The following is a 19,856-nucleotide window of genomic DNA, read 5'->3' on the forward strand; positions in this document are numbered from 1 at the left end:
CAAAAAGCATGCCCTATGTTGCACCCAGTGTGTGTGTGATAGTTGCTAGGATGGTTTATTTATCTGGAAAGAGAAGGGGAGATGTTATCAGAACAAGTGCATAATTGGCAGGGGTGGAGAGCTTAAAGATAGGAGCTAAAACTTTGTTTCTATCCTGTTGTTCTTTACTCTGAGGACTACTCTGAGTGTTTAGAGCTGAGCCCCACATACTCCTGCTGCACAATAATACTGGTATTTTAGCGAAACACAGCTGAACTGAAATTCACAGCGCGTCACATGGAAGATCCCAACAGGAGACAGATACAAGGATAGGTCTTGTTTTCCTTTTTACAGTGAGCAGAGTGGGCTCCAGTGTTTCAGGCTTTTTAGCTATATTTCTACACAAAGACCAGTACACAATGAAAACATCTCTGCATGTCTGTTTTTAGCAGTGAGAACATGCAAGGCAAACTCTGTAGTCACTACTGCATAACATTTGTCCATTAACATGTGCGTAACAATATCTTAGGATTAAGGCTAGTCAAATTAGTATGTGCAATATTCACTTTCTTCTTCAGACACACAACCAAATCACGTCCACCCTTGACTCCTGTATAGCTCCGCACCTTTGATGGAGATGGCAACCGGTTTAATCACATTTATTATTGTAAACAGATTGCTTGGAAGATTTCAGCTTTGTCTTAGTGCCATTTTCTCACCATCTTGATACATCAGACTTGGTTTGAAGATGTCTGTCTGTCAGTGGTCTAACCCACCCCTGCTTTATACAGTACTACAGCTAACGTTTATTCCTATAACTGACAGAGTAAATTAGGATGCAAGATCAAGAGCATCTGGAGGTTACTATATACGTGACAGGAAGCTGCATCTTTTGACATCTGCAACTCACAGAGCGCTGCACTGTAGTCTGTTTCTGGCGCTCGGCTCGCAGCAGCTCTGACCGCTCTCTCGCTCACGGCTTTACTACCAGATCTCCCTGAAACATCCCCATTCACAGCTCACCCTTCTTAGCAGTCTGTCTGCCAACCCACATCACACCGCAGAGGCGAAGAAAGCAGCACTGTCAGAGGACGACACTGGCTGCTGTTCTGCAGGAAATAACTGGGTTGAGCTTCCTACTCACATCATTCTATCGCCATCCCCCCATCCTGGGTACTAGACACAACAGAGCTATAAAAAGAGACACAAACCAGAAGACAAGGCGAGCTAACGGACAGATCACTCTCTGCTTGAGCTGGAGAGACTGAAGAGAACGAGAAAACAACTCCATAGTTTGTGAAAACAGCTGCGTCTTGTCGCCCCCAGGTCCGAAAGCTGCTTCGGTGAGCTGGAACATGTGCATTTTTAAAAGCAAACATCAAACTCACCCTTTGGGATCCAGAAGGTCACGGACTTTCTCATTGTAGATCTCCATGTAGGAAACTTCCACCTTAAAAGAATGGCCTTCGTTTGCCTCCCTGTGGACCCTCTCAAACAACGAGCAGCAGAGTCGAGGAATTAAGCCTGGCTGCTCTCCATTGCCCATCATGGAAAAGGACTTGCCTGAGCCTGGATGCACAACAGAGTCACACATAAGTTGCCAACTTCAGAAAGCGAGTTAGTTAAGTGTAGTTAAGTGTAGTCTCTGCTATGGCCACAAGTACATCTGGAGAATAATTGCCATCATCATCGTGTTGCAAAAAACGAACATGTAAAGAATGAGTCTCCAGCTGTGCCAGCAGCTGTGTCAGGCCACATTTGTGCTTGCACATTAGCATATACTGGGTGTACAATCGATTTCCTTTAGCATGTTAGCATGCTAACATTTGCTTATTAGCACTAAAAATTAAAGGTGATGGGAGCACGTTAAAAGTGAAACTTCTTGATTCATTTCAAATCACTTCACATCATTATTTACGATTTGTGATCTAAGTTAAACTAAGACTGTCCAGAAGTGTCGTCATCACTCATGTGCTGCTTGCAGGATGTTGCTTCAACCAGATGATTATATCGGATTTGTTTTCTTTCTTTCTTCTAACTGATGAGCGTGCAGGTGTGTCCCTCTAAGACAGGAAGCAGGAAAAAATAGCTAATGTGCTTTCAGGGCGAGGGAGGAAATGAAGTCATTCAGTTACCTGTTTGTCCGTAAGCAAATATGCAGGCGTTATATCCCTGGAATGCATTTTCAAGTATCCCCTCTCCAAGGCACTTGAACACCACCTCTTGACCTTTCAGAGAAAGACACGGTCACCATGGAGATCATGGTAAACAGAGGAATAATTGTGTCACACAGGGTCAGAGGCCACGTCCTTTTAAGGATCCAGCCTCTGAGTTAATACACAGTTATACTGTATAAGCACTATGATCACACATACTGTTTGGCTGTCTTAGTACTAAAAAAAAACTCTATAAATGGAGTGACAAGGGGCACAAAGGGCCACGAAACAGTGAATAAGATTCATGAAAGGTGGCAGATTCCTGTCTGGTCATGTGGAAAATGCAGAGCTGTGTAGAGAAAACTCTTGTCTTGCTCACTGTCATGCCCCTGCTCAATGGCCCAGCTGTTTAATGAGCTAAATAAAGCCTTGGCTCGGGCCCTTGAGGCAGCCCTTAACTGAACAGATTGCCTTGTCGGTTCAGCACAAAGGAGATGTAAGCTTAACATTTCCATCGGCTAAACAAGAGTTATTTGACAAACACAAAGTATCCTCAATTATTATGTAAATCCGCCTCACACTGGCAGTAATAACCTCTTTTATGAAGATGTTACAGAAACTGCAGCTGAGGAGAAAGAAGAAAGCGACTTTACCGGGTTAGCCGGTGCACGGCAGTGTAACAGTGGTGGATAAATACATAAACACAATGATAAATGTGTGTGAACAACTGTGATGCCACTATAGCAGACATACGAGTCCAGACAATACAAACACAACTGCCTTGTGGATTTTAATTCATTCACTCAAAATGCCAATTTTCATATACACCTGTACTATACTCTGATTTGCATGATGCAAAAACAGCCTGCCATCATGCAGCGAGCTTCTTTGCCCTTGCAATGGTAACATAAAGCTCTGCAGCAGGTCTTTGCATGGCACATAATTTGAGCTCTCTGGTTGAGTAAAGGATTGTTTTTCTGTTTTTTTTCTAGCCTTCACATTTGTGACTCACCGGCATATTTGGGAACGTTGGACTCATCCATGGACCAGAAACAGTGGTCAAATGCGAACACCTGCAGAGGCGACAGCACAGGGAGTGTAAACACACACTTGCCCAAGCATGTATAGTACAACATAAGCCAGTCTCTCTTAGTGGTGGTCGTCTTCTAAGGTTCACAGGATTGATGTGCAGTACCATGTAAATCAGCAGGACTGAGCTTGTCTGAGTGAGTAAGAGGAATCCTAACTGAGCATTGTTCAAAGTAATGTTAGTTAAGACCGCATCATGTCTGTCTGTACAAATTCACTCTCAGCTGTTTTGTCATAGTGGCTGGAGTTAAACGAATTCATAAATCAGGGTCAGCGCTCCCCAGAAGAAATTCCAGCACTCAGTGACCCTCATCTCCAAGGAGACAGGGGCATAGCTGTTCCACTTGGTGCGGGCTGGGTCTTAGCCCTCTAAGTCCCACAACACAGACTTCTGCAGCAGCATGCCCTTCTATCACCCAGGCACCTGCAAGCGCTCTGGATACATAACACACAGAGAGGATACTCTTTCTGGGGAAAGAGCATTAGTCAACAGCCCCTCACAGACAGAACAGCTCCTCTTACAATGTATCTGTTTATGCACTTGACTCCATATTTATCTGCTGTATCGTTCTTAAATGTATCCTTTAAGCAACTGCAATGCAAGTCACCCATTACATATTTTTGTTTGCTGTTGCAACACCTCATTTGCCTAATTTCTAGAAATGCATTACCTGTGCCAGCGCTCAATCCAGAACCATTCCCACACATTTCCAACAAAAAAACAACCCCCCCCAAAAAAAAGACTGCAGTTGTCATGGCACCATGTACTCACTGGACCCAAGAGTTGGAAAGACTGAAATCAGCGAATATAGGAGGGGCTACTGCAGGAACTTCACTGATGTTTGGGAGATGCAGCCCACAGATATTGTATTGCCAAAGGAAATTACCCTGAGATTTGTGATAATGTAATGCTAAATAATATCGTAACATTTTCTCCATCGATGGAAAAGAGGTTATTTGTGTTGATTCAAGAAAGAAGCACTAGGACAAAAAGTGTGGCCTGAACTCGGTAATGGGAGCTTTATGTATGCTTCTCCCTCCATTTGCCTTAAACCTTTAAAATCAGATTAACATTTCAGTCTTGATCTGATTTTTGAAGTTTTTAGGCAGATTTTTGGTTGCTTAAGCAGTCATCTAGCTTGTATTTAGGATAAAAAGCTTAAAATTATAATCATTATATTCAGGATTTTAAAAATGCATTGCAGATTTTTTTCGGATTATCGTTCATATGTTTTTTTCCACATCTGGAATAATGCAGCCTATCTTGGTCAGGACCAAAAAGTCCACATATTTTGTTCGCTTGTGTTTTTCTGATGTTAGAAGAGTAGCTGCCGTCCTGTCAGTGGTACAATTCCTGGCTTTAGTGCTCTGCCAAAACACTTTTCTCTACACAAATACCCCATAATAATTGACCTTTAATCATAATAAGGGCCACTGGCCAGGGAAGCAGTGGTTGCACAGTCAGCATGGGAAGCACTGAGATCACTGAATGCTTTGAAAGCAAGACCTCCTCTTGTGACTTCAGACAAGTGAGTGGGTGCCATTCAAAGGAACAAAAGTGCCATCATTCTCAATTAAGGCTGGTTTGGTAACTAGGGCTTCAGCCTCCTTTGGCCTGTCTCTGTCGGGCCTGAGGGTGTGACTGCACCACAAATTGTTTTAGACTGGACAATTACTATTAATCAGCAGTGCAAATAATGATGCAGCTGAGGCGCACAAAGCCCTTTTTGTCATTTCTAGTATGAAAACTGTCCGAATTTGATTGGACTGCAGTGTCTGTTTCCCCAGTAGATGGCAGGGAGAATTTGAGTGGCACTATAGCTCAGCAGACAACCACGTGCTTGTCTAGCTGAAAGGTATTATAGAGTAGCTCGGGTTCACAGGCCCCAGAGACCATGCACACCCGTGGCCCGGACTAGTGCTCCCCTTGGTCCAGCCAGGGGCTGACTGTACTGAGCACAAAGCCCGTCCCTGGTGTGTGAAACATCTCTGAGCTAGTCACCAGCGTGTTGTCAAGGGGGGGGAAGTGGGGGTGCACTCCAACAATGCAGCTTTGAATGTGCGCACACACTGCCCCAGTGTCCGCGCTCATCCCTCTCTCATTGTAGCGCCTTTGTGGGTGTTCACGAGATCTTAGAGCGCTGACACATTCACACGGACATCTATCCGGCTCCTGCTGACCAACCAAACTACTAAAACACCCTCAGTCATGTCCCTAGAAACAGCAGTGGACTGAACTGTGCAGGATGTCTCTCAGCTCCTCGGGGGAGAAGCGCTGCTTGTCCCGCATCCTGCTACTGAATGATCTGTGAAGTCACTATAAATGGAATTCAGCTCTGTTGATGTCAGCAGGTTGTTTTGTAGAAAAAGAAACAGATAAAACATACATACCTTAGGTTGTTTCCTGGTGAGATTGAGGGGAAATAGTAGGAACCCAGCAGATGAACCAAAAACAGAGAAAAACACAGAGAAATGAACATAGTTAGCAAACAATTTCACAGTCAGAACTTGATATCCACAGTGCTCTGAAAAAAAAGAAACGTGTAACCTCAGTTCTTTCTTTGAAATTCCTTCTTTGACTTCTTTCACTCCTTCTATCATTTTCTCACTCACTCATTCATTTCCACATTGTTGCTTTTCCTGGTGGGAGCTGGTGCTGTGATTGGGTTCATAATTGGGCCAGTGGAGTGTGAGGAAGGGAAGAGATTTAGGATTCAATGTCCCACTGACTCTGCTGAATAAATAGCTCTTATGCCTGTGGACTTAACACAGAGGCCAGCTTGGGGAAGCTGCACTGTGCATTACAAGCTCCCGGAACTAAGGACAAAAGTGTAGCATATATGGTTCTAACATATGCAGGATTATTCTCTTAATTGGACCAGTCCTCATCTTACAGTAAGGTACAGCCTCTACGGTGTGTGGTTAATTAAGAAATGCATGCTCCACAATCCAGTCCTTCAAGATTCAGCAGATAACTCCTGCAGAAGTCTTCTGGCACAGACACAAAGGTGGGCATCACCTTCACACAGTAACCAATACAGAGCAGAAGCTTTGAGAAGACTGAAACACTGCACCAATGTTTCTCACACAAACTAAGCTGAGTCACTGACAACGGCAGGGCCATGGAGTGCTCAGCATCCATTTAAAAATAGAAACTAAAAAAACAAAGGCTAAGTTTCAGAATAATAGAAAATCAAGGGGAATAGATAAAGAATTAACTGTGTTTTAGCTCTTTCGACAGAAGAGTGTGGTTGAAGAACAAAAAGCAAGAGGGCCTCATCTGGGTTCATACCCTGTATCTAAATCTGGGCCACTTACAACACTGAGACTTGGTCTTAATCAAAGCACACAGAGACTGCAGCAGGCAGTTCCCCTCCACCGGCCAGTCGCTCCATACTGCAGCGCAAAGAGGGGACGCCCAGGAAGCGCTACAGTATGACATATGCAGGCTATGTGGGTCTCCAGACTAGAGGGACTACAGATAAGGTCTTCATGCATGCTAAACTGAAAGGCAAAATTTAAATTAAAAAACATGGCAGAGATATGAAGATGGAGTACTGATGAAGAACAAAAGGAGAAAATTGAGGAGGAGTAGAAAGAGAGAGCCAGAGACACACACTTGATGATGAAAAGATGAAAGACTCGCTGTTTTTGAATGAGTGCACTCCACAGCAGAATCTCCACATCTGCAGCATAAACTAAGCAGCAGTAACAGGGGCTGCTGCAGTGGTTTGGCGGCTCATGCTCACTGTGTCATCTACTGTATGTACAGTTAATGTATCCAGTTACGGCATGCTGGGAATGCTGAACAAGACAATAGGAGGAACTGTTCCTAACTGGCTATATTTAGGATTTCATAGAGTTCCTACTTCCTTGTCAAAATCTCACAAGACATTCATTTAATTCCAAACAGCTGACTTCATTTTAGCCTCCTATTCAAAACGAGTCCCTAACCTCCTACCCTATCACAGCCAAGAACTCCTTCTCAGTAAGTTAAAACACACTATCCTCCAGTTCTCCCCCTTTGCTTGGGACATACTCTCTAACTGAAAGCTGTCTTCCCTGACATTGATCTCACAACATATGAAGTCACATTTGGATGTGTAAATACTTCTAATGATGCTTCCTACACAGAAAAAAAAATATTTTTCAGGCTATAGTTGTCAAATGTAGTAGTTTATATTACAACACTCAAGCATGAAGCCCACAGGCAGTCTGCTAAATAATCAGCATGGATGTCAAGTTATGTCTTGAGGGCTTATTAAAGACTATGCTGTGGTTGGACAGTACAAATGTGCGACACGCATGTATGGCACAGAAGTGCCAGGTGGTATCAGGTTATTATCCCCTCAGAGGCAGATGCACTAAGCCACTGCAGCCTCAGCAGGGCATGAATGAAATCTAAAGCCCTTTTCAGACATGGCAAATATAACATTTCTGCCTTCGTCAGTTTGACTTAGTGCATTCTGTCTTTCAGATATAGTCCACTTTTGCATCATCCAGACACACCCATGGCAGTGTGCACACAATATTTGCAATCAAAGCAAAAAGACTTTTTTGCACTTGTGTCAACAAGCAGTAACTGTGGTGATGCGCAACCACACTTTTGAATATTAAGATCTCTCCACCATTAAGAGCAGGGTCTCTCCCTGCACGCATGCTGCATGGTGGTGCTGCGCAGGCTGACCGCACCCTTCACACACAGGCTTGGCAAGAGAGAGAGAGAGAAAATGAATCATAAAGAACTCTATTAACCTTAATGCAAACATGAGGTAGTTAGATGAAATTATTATTGTGTGCATGCTTTTGCTGTTTAGGTCACTCTCTTATGAGCCGAGCAACTCACAAAATGAGCGACAATGTGACGTGTTGTGTATTAGAGGCCAAACAATTCAAAGGCCTGACCAGCCGTTGTTGTGAGCAGGGTGCTCAATCCGACATACTGCAAAGCTATCATCCTCATGTACCACAGCACGTAAATTAGGGACTTAAAAATCCTGTCAGGATGGGTAAAGTGTGTCTCTGTGCTTCCTTTTAGGGGAACGCTTAGGTTCCTGCAACTCCAGCTACCTGATGCCAAAGCACCCATGTATGACTAACTTGGCCAAAGGGAGGAAACTGGCCTCTCACACTGCTATGACTCTCCTCCTGCACGTGGTGTGAGATAGATTAGAGGAGAAAATATCCTCGTTTCTTGTTAAACGATAAGAAATATCACTTCAATACCAGACCGTGACCAGTTTCAAAGATAGTCTGGAAAGGGTCTGACAGATTTTTGTGGCCCTTTCAGCTTAAATCCATGGGTGTGGCAAAAACGAAGGTATAAAAAGTGGGAAATCAGCACTGGAATTCGCCCCCCCCCCCTGTGGTTATGGAGCAAGATTAAGGCCACTGGGTTATCGTGCCACTGAAAAATGCACTCTTCTAAACCAGCAGACAACACATCAGATTAATGTACTGTATTATCCACCCACTGAAGCAGAGATCTACTCTAAAAAATTACATTCTATGCCCACAAGCTCACACAATTATTAGACAAAATAATGAGTTTTTATTGTATCATTTAATACAGTAGTTTCTAACAGTATATATACTACTTGCCATTATTTACTGAGATTCCTCAGTAGCCTTTCAAAGACTTTATGATGACATAATCCTGCTCAACAAATGGAGTATGGAAGAGGTCCCCCCATTAAGACTCCACAGCATTCATCCTCTCTGCACATACACATAACATATTTTGCTGCCGCTCCCACACGCATATTCGAATTCCTCCTCTTGATCTATGGTTGAAACATCACTCCCCCATAACACACACACACACACACACACACACATACAATCTTTTCACCTTAATTTAACCACACATATGACTTTTCCCCCGGTAAGCTTCTGACATGCTTCAAGACAATTAGATTTCAGCAAGCTCTAGAGCCAAACACAATTTTCAGACTGTGTGCGTTTAAGTGTTAGGTTAACATTTCAAATTGCCTGCCAGTAAGTTTAGAACCAGACATGCCTGTCCCCGCTCAAAGCAGAGGTCATCTTGCTGCATAGACACCAAGCAGAGTTACAGTAGAGGGGTGCTGGGGATGGGTGCTGGGGGGGGGGAGGTTCCCATGTAGCACCCAGCCTTCATGCATAACTGACCACACTGTCAAGAAAAATGAGTACAATCCCAAAATAAAACATGACAAATAACTGTTAAGAGCTTTACATGCTGGACAAAAACATTTCCAACGCAGCACTGAAGGAAGATAATTTGTTAATGAGAAAACCAGATTTAGGCTACTGAGACAACTAATTCATATCATACAAGCTCAGATTTTGTCAGCTAAATATGCAACATCTTGGTTAGTGTTGGACCCTTTAACAGGACCGCAACTCAAATTCTCTACTGCAAACGAAAGCCTTGCATTTAAAATGCTTCCTAAGAAAAGCATAGACTTATCAGCTATGTGCACATTAATGTTTTGTCATGTATGTGAAAGCAGCTTTTTGCCGTTTTAGCAGCTGAGGTAAAGCGACTATTACAGTTTGACACTGTAGTGCACTGGTCCCCACAGCATAAAGTTTATAAGGTACAGACTGAAAAACTAGAGATTTTGGTCCATATTTACATGACAGCATCTCACAGATTTGTCAGCTGCACATTCACAATGCAAGTCTTTGGTTCCACCAGATCACAAAGGTGCTGTATTGCACTGAGATCTGGTGACTGTGGAAACAATATGAATAGAGTGAAGTGTCATGTTCAAGAAACTAATCTAGCATTAACAAGATATTTTCATTTTTTTGGACCACTCTCTAAACCCTAGAAATGGTTGTGTGAGGAAAATCCCAGTAGGGCAACCGTTTCTGAAATATTCAGACCAGTCTGTCTAGCACTGGCAGCAAGGCCATATTCAATGTCACGAAGTCCCCTTCCTACCCCATTTTGATGCCCAGGTTGAACTTCAGCATGTCGTCTTGACCGTATGTATGACCCTAAATGCACAGAGCTTCTGCTGTCTGATTGGCTGATTACGTGAGGCTTTTTTGTGAAATAGTGTTACTTAAGTATTCACAGCCATTTAAATTACACCATTAAAGCTCTAAGGGCCAAAAAAGGGGTGACAATTCTGTTAATGTAAACTGCAAATTGATCAGTAACACCTGCACACAGTTTTGTAAAGCAGTGATATTGACAGGTATTAAAAAAATCAAAATACTGAATGCACTAAATGATCATTTTTTAAAAAGCCTAAAACAAAGGAGTCTTTGCATCATTGTTCTAAAAGCTAAAATTAGTCTGAAAATATTTGGAATGAGCGGCTGGAGAATATCATATCACTCATGAAGTCATCAACATAACTTCAGGACTTTTTCTGTATCTTGAAACTGCTGTTGCTAAGTGACGGTGGTAAACATGGAGGGCGAGTCAACCAACCAGCCTCATGAGTCAAAGTTGGAGTATGAAAGGAGAATTTACGATCTCCAAAACAACCCTTAATGAAGAGCACTGTCACCAGCAGCACACGTGATGCTCATACCAACTGCTGTGTGGTACCTCGAGGTTTCCATAACAAATGTTAACAGCAACATATGATGCAGGCAGGGTCTAATTTGATCCTCTCTGGCATTTCTGACAACAATGTGACAAGGTGGGTCACCAGGCTACGTGTGTGTATGCTAAAACACAGACCACATCTACTCTTAAATCCAGTAAGTTCCAAACAAGCCAGAAAAGAAGTGCAATTCATCAATTAGTTCGGTACAGTACTGAGCAAATGAAGAGAAAAGGAAGTGACACATTTACTACCGGGACACACCGCTCATGAACCCCATCTGCCTGCTGGATGTCACTTAGCTGAATAGATCTGGCATATGCCGGGCGAGGATAATAACAAAAGCCAGAGTGAGAATGTTTAAGAAGTACAAATCACATCATTAATGTCATTAATTGGAGGCAGAAATGTAATTTTAACAGAGGTATGGGCTTGAATGGCTCCACTTCCACAGAACGAGACCAAAAGCAAGTCCACAATAAAACACTACCTCATTATGAAAGCAAACAGAATATAACAAGCAGGCTCAAAAACTTCAAAAAGGCCTCATCTCAGAGAATCAAGCCAGGAACAAAAACCAGAATAATTACAGAAGAAAAAGTGTTTGAGAGTGAATTTTCACAAATACTGCCTGTAGAATTAGAGGCCACATGTGAGATTAATGAGGCACAGGCCCGACAAAGAGGGAAGGCACCATCTTTTCTCAATTCCGGATCAAGATGTAAACAATGTCCCACCCTCTAAACAAACAGGGAACAGTCCTCAAGGGAATGTAATTGTTATATCAGCGTGCTGCTAGCACTTTCTCCTAATAGCAAAGAAAGCAGCCTTAAAGTGAAAATCTGTGCTGATAGTGTGCAACTAACTGTGAGAACAAGATTTTAGTGTTGATTATTGGCACATGAGAAGCACCAGTGAAAAAACAAAGAGAGCATTCCTGAGGCCGGCCAGTGGACAAAGCAGCATTGTCATTTAGTAAAGGCTTGTTTTGGAAATCTGGATGACACTTGTTGATGTGCAACGAAGAGAAAATGTGACCAAGGCTCTAAAAAAAACAGTGCACTGTCATGTCTACCCAACACCTTAGTGCAGAAAGCTAGGTGTCTTTATTAGCTGTGTTTTAGTGAGGGTTAGCAAACAAATAAAGTTCTTGGATGCTAAAAAGCATTAGTAAAACATAGGATGATTACATTTAAAGGAGACATTTGAGATTCTGGAAAAGTTTGATGAGATTTTGATGAAAAGACTGCTAGTAAACTTCACGTCTATATGGTAAATATTAAAAAAATATGTTAAGCCTAGCTTAGCATGAAGGCTAAAAGCAGCTAGCTAACGCCACATAAAGGTAAATTAGTTTTTAAATATATTATGTTTTGTTAATTACTGTGTGCAGCTTGTAATACAGGGTGTGATATGCTGGGAGGATGGAGAGGAATCCCTCACCTACTACATAAACTGCTTTTTGTTTTGTGTTTTATCTAAATAAAAATGTATTTCCCCCTCTGATTTTTAGCACTGCATCTTGAAACAGTCTATAAGGCAAACAACAATGAAATCAGAAACTGACTTTCACTTTCAGCACTCCTGATGGGAGATGACACTGCAAACATGGAGGCGATCTGGATCCCATTCTGTTTCAGCTTTTTATTCTTCCACCTTCACACCAATGCTGCTTCAACATGTAAACTGCAGCTAATTAAATAACAGAGAAATGAAACTGATTCAGAGTTGAATCTGAGGCCCATCAGGCGGCAAAACACATTACAGAGTATTTCATTATATTAATAAGAATTACATTTAATCCAGTTAAATTATTTATATGGAAGTATTACAGGTGTTGCTTGATTTGATTTTTAATTATTATTAATTGCAAAGACAGTAAGGGTTGCATAAATCTTCTCGGAACAACATTTTAAAGTTGAGTTCCTTATTTCAAAAAAACGAACATTTAGGAAAAATAGAGAAATCAGGACATTCGGGACCAAATTACTCATCTTTCTGAACATATTTAGAAGAATGTATTTGTTCATGAAATTTCAGAAGAAGCAGCGGGTTTTTTAACTGAAGCTGCACTCCACACAGCACAGATTACATATTCAAGTAAGCAAGATAACACTAGTAAGTGCAGATAAACCCAATTGAGCTCTTGTGACCATCGGAGATAAGAAGAGATTAGACGTGAAATTACAAGCTTGGGGACAGACATTATCAGATAAAGACATGCTTCCACTAATCATCTTGAAATGCAGGACTACAGAGCTAGAGTGACATGGGGGATGAGAAGCCCCAAAAAGTTGCATATTCGACAAGACAAAGACAAATGCCTTCTGAAAAAAAATGACCACATGGAAGACAAAAGGCAGCACCTCCATGTGACATAAAACAGACTCCATTGCGTCTGTCTAAAAAGTGATTGTGGTTAGCTCTTGTCTTTTCCAATAACTGCATCTGAACAAGACAAGCAAGAGATTTACATAAAACAGATTTTCCAACACAACATGACCTTGTATTCAGTTGTTGCACGTTGACGGACATGCTGGGACTTGATAGATGTAATATGGCTCTATTGTGTGAGTCGAAGGGAGGTTTTTTTGGTCATATTGCTCAGGCACTCATCCCCTGTGCAGACAGCAGCCTCAGGTATTTCTCTGCCTGTCCACCCCCACCCTGATTGTGACTGACTGTCACATGAAAACTAAACCTTTCCCAGATTCCTGTTTCAAATATGCCATTTGTGCCAGCTTAGCAAGCAGACGAAAGACGAACCTTAGGAAATTTAACCTCTAGCCCTGAAGTCATAGCCCACGTTTCATTTGCAAACCGCTGAGCTTACTCTTCAATTCTCAGGGAAACAGGAGAGTGGGGTGGGAGTCACGAGTGTAGCCATAATGTTCTGTGGTGCAGAGGCTTCAAACGAAATCCTTTCTTTAAATTCTTTACATGAGTCACGTTTTTAGAGGTGTTGTCCAACCTGATAAACTCATTCACTCGATTCCACCTCCCAAAAAGACATCATTTCTGTATTTCATCAGACTGAAGCAATATTTAAAAATTTTAGGCACTGAGCAAAACCGCTGAGGCAAAAAGAGTCTCACTGAGATCCAGATGTTGTCATTTTTTTCCATTTATAAATCCTGAATTTCAAAATATGCAGCCAAAGATATAAACAAAATACCTATTAAATTAAGATGTGTCTACATTAAAAATATCTGTTACTGCTTATCCCATTCTAGGGCTGTGCCTCATCATTCCCATGAGAGAGAAAAAGTTCCCAGGATCTTGGTCAGCCATATTTGGTATGCTAATACCCACTCAATCTGACACATTCCCAACACACAGGAACAGGTGTCTTCAAAACAAGGCAAAGTCTTAGCGATCAGGGTATCCTCTTTTGTGGCTCCACAAGCAGCAAAAGGGGAAAATTATATGGTTTGGGAAAACCGTGGCAGCCTGAGCACAGAGACCCAAAACACACACACAGCACTAGTGCTGAAATGTTAACAAGTAATTATATGCCTGGACTGCACTATAGAATAGCGATGAGACATAATAAAACCAACGCGAGTCAGAGCACAGAAGGTCATGGCTGATGTGCAGCTAGACAACAAACCATTCCAGGATCTAATAAGGTGAATTCAGGGGAAGCTGAAAACATTTAACTGAGCTTCCATGAAAGGAATCTCTGTATAACTGATACAGCATCTAATCAGATATGGAAACTCACGCTGGATGAAAATGTGAAATGTGTTTGTGTCTCACCCATCAACATGGCAACTGGGAGGAGTTGAAACATCCTGACTCTGAGACGAATATAATGCACGTATCTGCATCTCGGTTACTGTCGCTCCTCTGACCGCTCGCTCACAGCAGCTTTCTGTTCAGCTCTCCCGTTCCACATGTGTTAGCTGTGAGCGGGATTTGTTTAACTGTCTGGAAAGCAGCCACTGTATGGTCATTTCTGTTGTGATAATTGCCTTAAGTACAGGTTAATGTGCGTGTACCCGAGCTGCTGGGCGAGTGAGCTTAACGTTGTTTGACGCTGACTGCGAGTTACTTGAAAACTTTAACAAGGCTGGGTGCAGGCCACGAGAAAAGCCTTGACTGGAGGCAGTTGCCTCCTATGGCTTCATATTCAGCAGTCACACTGTGGCTCGAAGAGTTGTTTGTTCACTTTAACTAATCAGTAAGGACATTACGCAAATTATAAATATGCTGTGTGTGTGTGTGTGTGGGGGGGCAACAAAGAACCTTGGATTGTGTTCAGATTGAGCATCCTTTTAGCTTTATTTGCGCCTGCTGGTAATCAGGTCAGCTGTCTAACCATGTGTGACAAGAGAGAAAGCAAAACAAGCGCAAAAAAAACAAAAAAACAGCAGAAAATCCTCCAACCATGATGGGAGGAAATATTACATCTGTGACTATTGCTAACAGGCATGAAATTTATGAGCATACACTCATCGTTGGCCTATATTCTGTGTGGCTTCAGACTTGTCTTCAGTACAGTATGAAATCATGTCAGAACACAGCACAAAGTTTTAATGACCTTCAGAGTGCACAGATAGTGTGAAATGTTAAAGGATGCTTAGCTTTCTTAGAAGCTTTTCTTTACTCTTAGATAAAATGCGCAGCCCGTTGGGTCTTTAAAAACCATCAGTGTGATCCAACATGTCTTTGAACGCAACATGACAAATTACCTCTGACTTCGGAGATTTACAGTGGCACCCCGAGGCCAGACATTTATCTGCTCAGCCTTGTACATGTCTTCATATCAAAGAGGCTCAACCTCCTCTCGTGGCTTTGAAAACCCCAAATCAGCCATGCAAAATACCAAGGTGGTGTTATTATCCTGAGATGATTACTCTTGGAAAGTTCACATGAATTACATAACATAATATCATATTGCAAGCAGGTGGGTGACAGACACCATGTCCTTTGCTGCAGCAGCAGCAGCAGCGTTGCATTTGCACATATTTTATTTGACTAAATTCTCCTGAATTAAAGAGTGTTTATAAGTGCTCTTGCTTTAGTGTATTTTCAGACACTGCTACAGGAGGTCACTGTGTGTACAGTTATTTGCTCATTTTGAATGCTTTTGTCACCAGACATTTCCAAAACACTCATAACTACAGCAAAATCTTAAGGCGCCCTAACGCACAATAGTTCTGTAAATAACTTAGTGCACAAATATTCATTTAAACTCTTGACAGTATGTGAGTTTTGTTTACCTGTTCTCTCCTTTTGCATTGGAGGGCGGTGGGTGCAGAACAGTTTGGTTGTCCTCCATGTCCACGACACATTTTGTATTCAGTTCAATTTCTGCAGAGAAAAGTTTGTTTGGAAAGTGAAGCAGAATGCGGGGGTGTGAAGAATAAAATCGGAGTTACTTTGGCCTTCTTTAAACTATTCTCAAGTCTGACTTCAGGCTCACAACTCAAACTGAAAGCAGCAATGGCGAAGAAACCAAAAGTTTATGGTAATGTGGCACGAAGCCAAGGAGACAGAAAAGGAGTCTGCAAGCAGAAATCGTCGTTATAACACTTACCCCTGCGGTTCATGGGCCGAACTCTCACTGCAACTTTTACCTTTGTATCCGACATTTTCGTCCACTTTTCACTCCCACCCTGTCTATTCGCCCAGCTATCAACGCAGAGTCTCCGACAAGAAAGCCCGGCTTTTTGCCAGAAAACAGGGCAAAATAATCTAGCTAAACAATCCCAAAAGAGTCCGATCCTCGATGAGAAGTGATGGGAAAGCGTTCATTTTTGTCTTAGTATCCATCCGGGTTCGCTTCTTGTGCAAATCCAGCACTCAGCTCCAGCCCCAGACAGCATCCCCACCGCCATCTTCCACTGGGAGCACGACTGCTATCCTCTGGCAGACTGGAGAGGCTGTGCCAAAGAGGGGGAAAGGATTTACGCACCCCGCCGGCGCATCGGCGCATTGGGGGAAACCAATGAACGAGAAATGTGAGCGTGTGTGACAAGTTAGTTCACATGCATCAGTGAGCATTGAGAGGCAGTGCGGAGCTAGGAGTCAGCTTTAAACAGTTGTTATCAAATATGATTTTTGGCTACGACTTATTGGCGCTTAGTTCTCTCACACATACACACTGAATTGTTTAATTATTTGCATTTTTGGTAAGCAAGAAAAGGGGTCAAAAAATTTACAGTTATATAACTTTATTATAAGGTTTAGCAGAATCATTTTTTGACCCACCACCTCACTTCTGTTGACGTAAAGCCTAAAAATAATGTCTGTTTTTCACTCTTATATCCCCAAGCTGCCAAATCTAACCGTTACATTAGCATTTATTCTGGGCTTCTTTGAATTTCTTTTTAAAGTTTAAGTTTTGCCATTTGTCAATCACCTTAAAGTTTTGCATTAAAAAGCTCACACACACACACACACACACACACACACACACACACACACACACACATATATATATACACATAATTTGTAACTTCTGTTTTAACACATGTGATATAATCTAATTTAAAAAGTCTTCTGTTATACACGGAAAAAATAAACATATAATCTGTAGTTGTGTCATATAACGTTTATACTATCTATGTATGGTCTCACTGTCTGCTGTTAGCAGCTGGACCTTTATTTCTCAGATAGTTTCAATTGGCATCATTTTTCAAAAGCCTTGGATCAGTTCAGAGAATGAGAATCATCACATTGCTATATTACACGTCATTAAATAACACAACATCATTTTCAACAACTGCTACAACATTAACACAATAACAGACATAATTTCATACCTGACGTCCTGCTGAAAATGGTTTCACCATATACAACCTTTTGTTTTATTATTATTTTGACACTTTCAAAGTAACACAATGACATTTTTACACTCTATCTAAAGTAAAACTTGACTTGTAAACTAGTCACAGAAGGCAACTCAAACAACAAAAAAAAATAAATTAATACAACCTCTCATCACTTCATCCTGTGATAAGCTACATTTCACTTCACTTTATTTAATTTGTCTAACTTGAACAGCTACTTTGGGATTGTTCATACATAAACTATGTCACAGGTCCAGCATCAGATTTGGGAGAATAAATCTTCACTGTATGGTCGCCACTGTCCAGTGTAATGAGAAGGTTGTTCAGTAGCGTTAATCCAACAGGGCGAATAAGATGGTCTCCCACAAGAGGAGTACGGACTGGGCCACTCTGGAGCTTCCCTAGGCTCCAAATCATCCCCTGGTCTGAGTCAATCACAATTAGATCTCCATCTCTGTCGAACGCCACACCTGAGATGCTGAGCCTCACTGTGGACTGCAGGGTCAGGCTAAAAGTGTCTGTCTGGTAAAGGAGGTGGAACTCTTTTGTAAACACCCTGAGCCTTCTGTGTTGGTGTCTCTCCGTTGGATTGCTGACATCAGTTAGATGCTCCGTCACTGCAGTGTTTCCATTCACGCAACAATAGGCCACCGCTTTAGGGCACTGAAGGTCTGAAATGGTTGTTTGATGCTCTAGAACGACGCTGTGACTATAGTCCACCCTCACCTTGGAGAGAGTGCCGGCCTCAACATCAGAGACCAGGATGTGTCCACAACTGTCAGTGTCCACGCCCCAGGGCATCTGGAAGGAATCTTTGATTGTCAACATGTGATTCCCCCTGGATGTGAACACTTTTACAGCTTTATCACCTGCATCAGTCACAACCACGTGACCAGCTGGGGTCACTGCCACATCCACTGGGTAACAGATGTCCCCACTGGCTGCTCCTTTTCGCCCAAAGCTGTGCAGCTTCTTTCCCTGTAGATTGAACACCACCACTCTCTTTTCTCCATCATGGACCACAACTATTGTTCCTGAGGACCCCAAAACAGCTATTCCAGTTGGGTTGATAAGAGTCCCCCACCCACCAAATGCAGTACGCAGGAGAAGAGTTGTGCACGTCAGAGCTGCGGGAAAGATAAAACCAGCTTTTGCTCTACACGGAGGAGCAGACGGTGAGGGACTTTGAGACAACAGAAGATCCTTTAGGTCACTAAGAACCTGGCAGTGGGAGGTGCTGTCAACACTGCATAACTGTCGACAGAAAGGGCACTCCAGCTTCCTCAGGAGAGGGTGGGACAAAGCTGTGATGCATTCCAGACAGAGTACATGGCCACAGGAAAGGTTCTGCGGTCTGCGCTCCCTTTGCTGACAGCTAAACGTCTCGAAGCAGACTTTGCACTCCAGTAGGTTGATCTGTATCTCTCTGATGATCCCCTCTGGACTGAGGCAGCCACGATGTTGGAGACTCTTAGCCATGACTGAAATATCCTGTTCTTTAAACCCTGTGGGATGGTTCAGTCAGCTGATGCAGGCAGCAGCAAATTCAGGAAACCAAAATAGAACGCGTGCCAATTTACGTGGTGAAATAGAGAATCATGGAGAGAGGCATATGAAGCACAATTTTGTGTAAGCACTCGTGCCCTGGGCTTTTAGGCCTCAACTGTCACGTGGTATTTTGCACATAACTAAGGCTCTCTGCTGCCCTCCTTTGGAACAGTCACAGAACCCAAATTGCAGATATCACAGAGTAAATTCAGTGACAAAAAAGCCTGTATATTACTTTTAAAAAAGGAAAGAAAGAAATATGCCTGGCTGGAGTTCAGTGCACAATCTTAAATGTGCAACAGTGTGTCAGCCACAGCTCTGCTACTACTCATGTTTATTTCCAAAGGAACAGCAACCGTACCTTCAACTACATCTTGCTGTAGGTCAGCATGCGGCAGCTATTTCAGTCTGAGTTTCATGCTGTGCAGACGGAGTGAAATCTGATCTGTTATGGGCCGCGCTTGAATCAGCCAATCCAGCCCTCCTTTGCTGCAGCGGGACACCCCTCAGGGGTCAAACAATGTCATTTAAAATTTCTCTTGTTAAGTACGCAAACACAGAGGGGCTTCCTGCTAATAGGAATGTGACAGCAAGTAAAAACGACCAAACAAGATTAGGAGGAAATGAAAACACTTTTAATACATTTCACAGTGGAAAAGAACAGCACAGGTCGTTTTCAGCAGAATTGTTTTTGGCAAATGACATCTAAATCCACAGACGAGGTCCTATTTAGTGTCTAC

At 42.4% G+C, this 19,856-nt stretch overlaps 2 protein-coding genes across 6 annotated transcripts in view; both read right to left on the reverse strand.

Annotated features, from left to right (window-relative positions):
- Positions 1 to 16,791, reverse strand: part of kif13a (kinesin family member 13A) — a 37,710-nt gene extending 20,919 nt beyond the window's left edge. For 3 of the 5 annotated variants that reach the window (XM_014337624.2, XM_014337622.2, XM_005934831.3), the window contains exons 1-6: positions 16,314 to 16,791; positions 15,997 to 16,087; positions 5,616 to 5,628; positions 3,148 to 3,208; positions 2,115 to 2,207; positions 1,368 to 1,548 (exon numbers count right to left, since the gene is read on the reverse strand). In XM_014337624.2, coding sequence (XP_014193110.1) covers positions 1,368 to 1,548; positions 2,115 to 2,207; positions 3,148 to 3,208; positions 5,616 to 5,628; positions 15,997 to 16,087; positions 16,314 to 16,368 — 494 coding nt within the window. In that variant the 5' untranslated portion in view covers positions 16,369 to 16,791. The remainder of the gene's footprint in view (positions 1 to 1,367; positions 1,549 to 2,114; positions 2,208 to 3,147; positions 3,209 to 5,615; positions 5,629 to 15,996; positions 16,088 to 16,313) is intronic. The other 2 variants (XM_014337625.2, XM_014337626.2) reach the window with 2 other exon arrangements.
- Positions 16,792 to 17,723: 932 nt separating this feature from the next.
- Positions 17,724 to 19,638, reverse strand: LOC102312231 (E3 ubiquitin-protein ligase NHLRC1). The gene has a single exon (XM_005934784.2). The coding sequence runs from the start codon at positions 19,045 to 19,047 to the stop codon at positions 17,809 to 17,811; it is 1,239 nt and encodes a 412-aa protein (XP_005934846.1). The 5' UTR covers positions 19,048 to 19,638; the 3' UTR covers positions 17,724 to 17,808.
- Between the last annotated feature and the right edge of the window lie 218 nt (positions 19,639 to 19,856).

Source organism: Haplochromis burtoni, unplaced genomic scaffold (genome assembly GCF_018398535.1).
Source record: "Haplochromis burtoni strain Fernald_Lab_line unplaced genomic scaffold, NCSU_Asbu1 Contig_120, whole genome shotgun sequence".
Lineage (NCBI taxonomy): Eukaryota > Metazoa > Chordata > Actinopteri > Cichliformes > Cichlidae > Haplochromis > Haplochromis burtoni.

What these genes read in the sequence shown, in the direction of transcription:
- LOC102312231 (XM_005934784.2), bottom strand. Translation starts at nt 19,047, where the DNA reads ATGGCTAAGAGTCTCCAACATCGTGGCTGCCTCAGTCCAGAGGGGATC.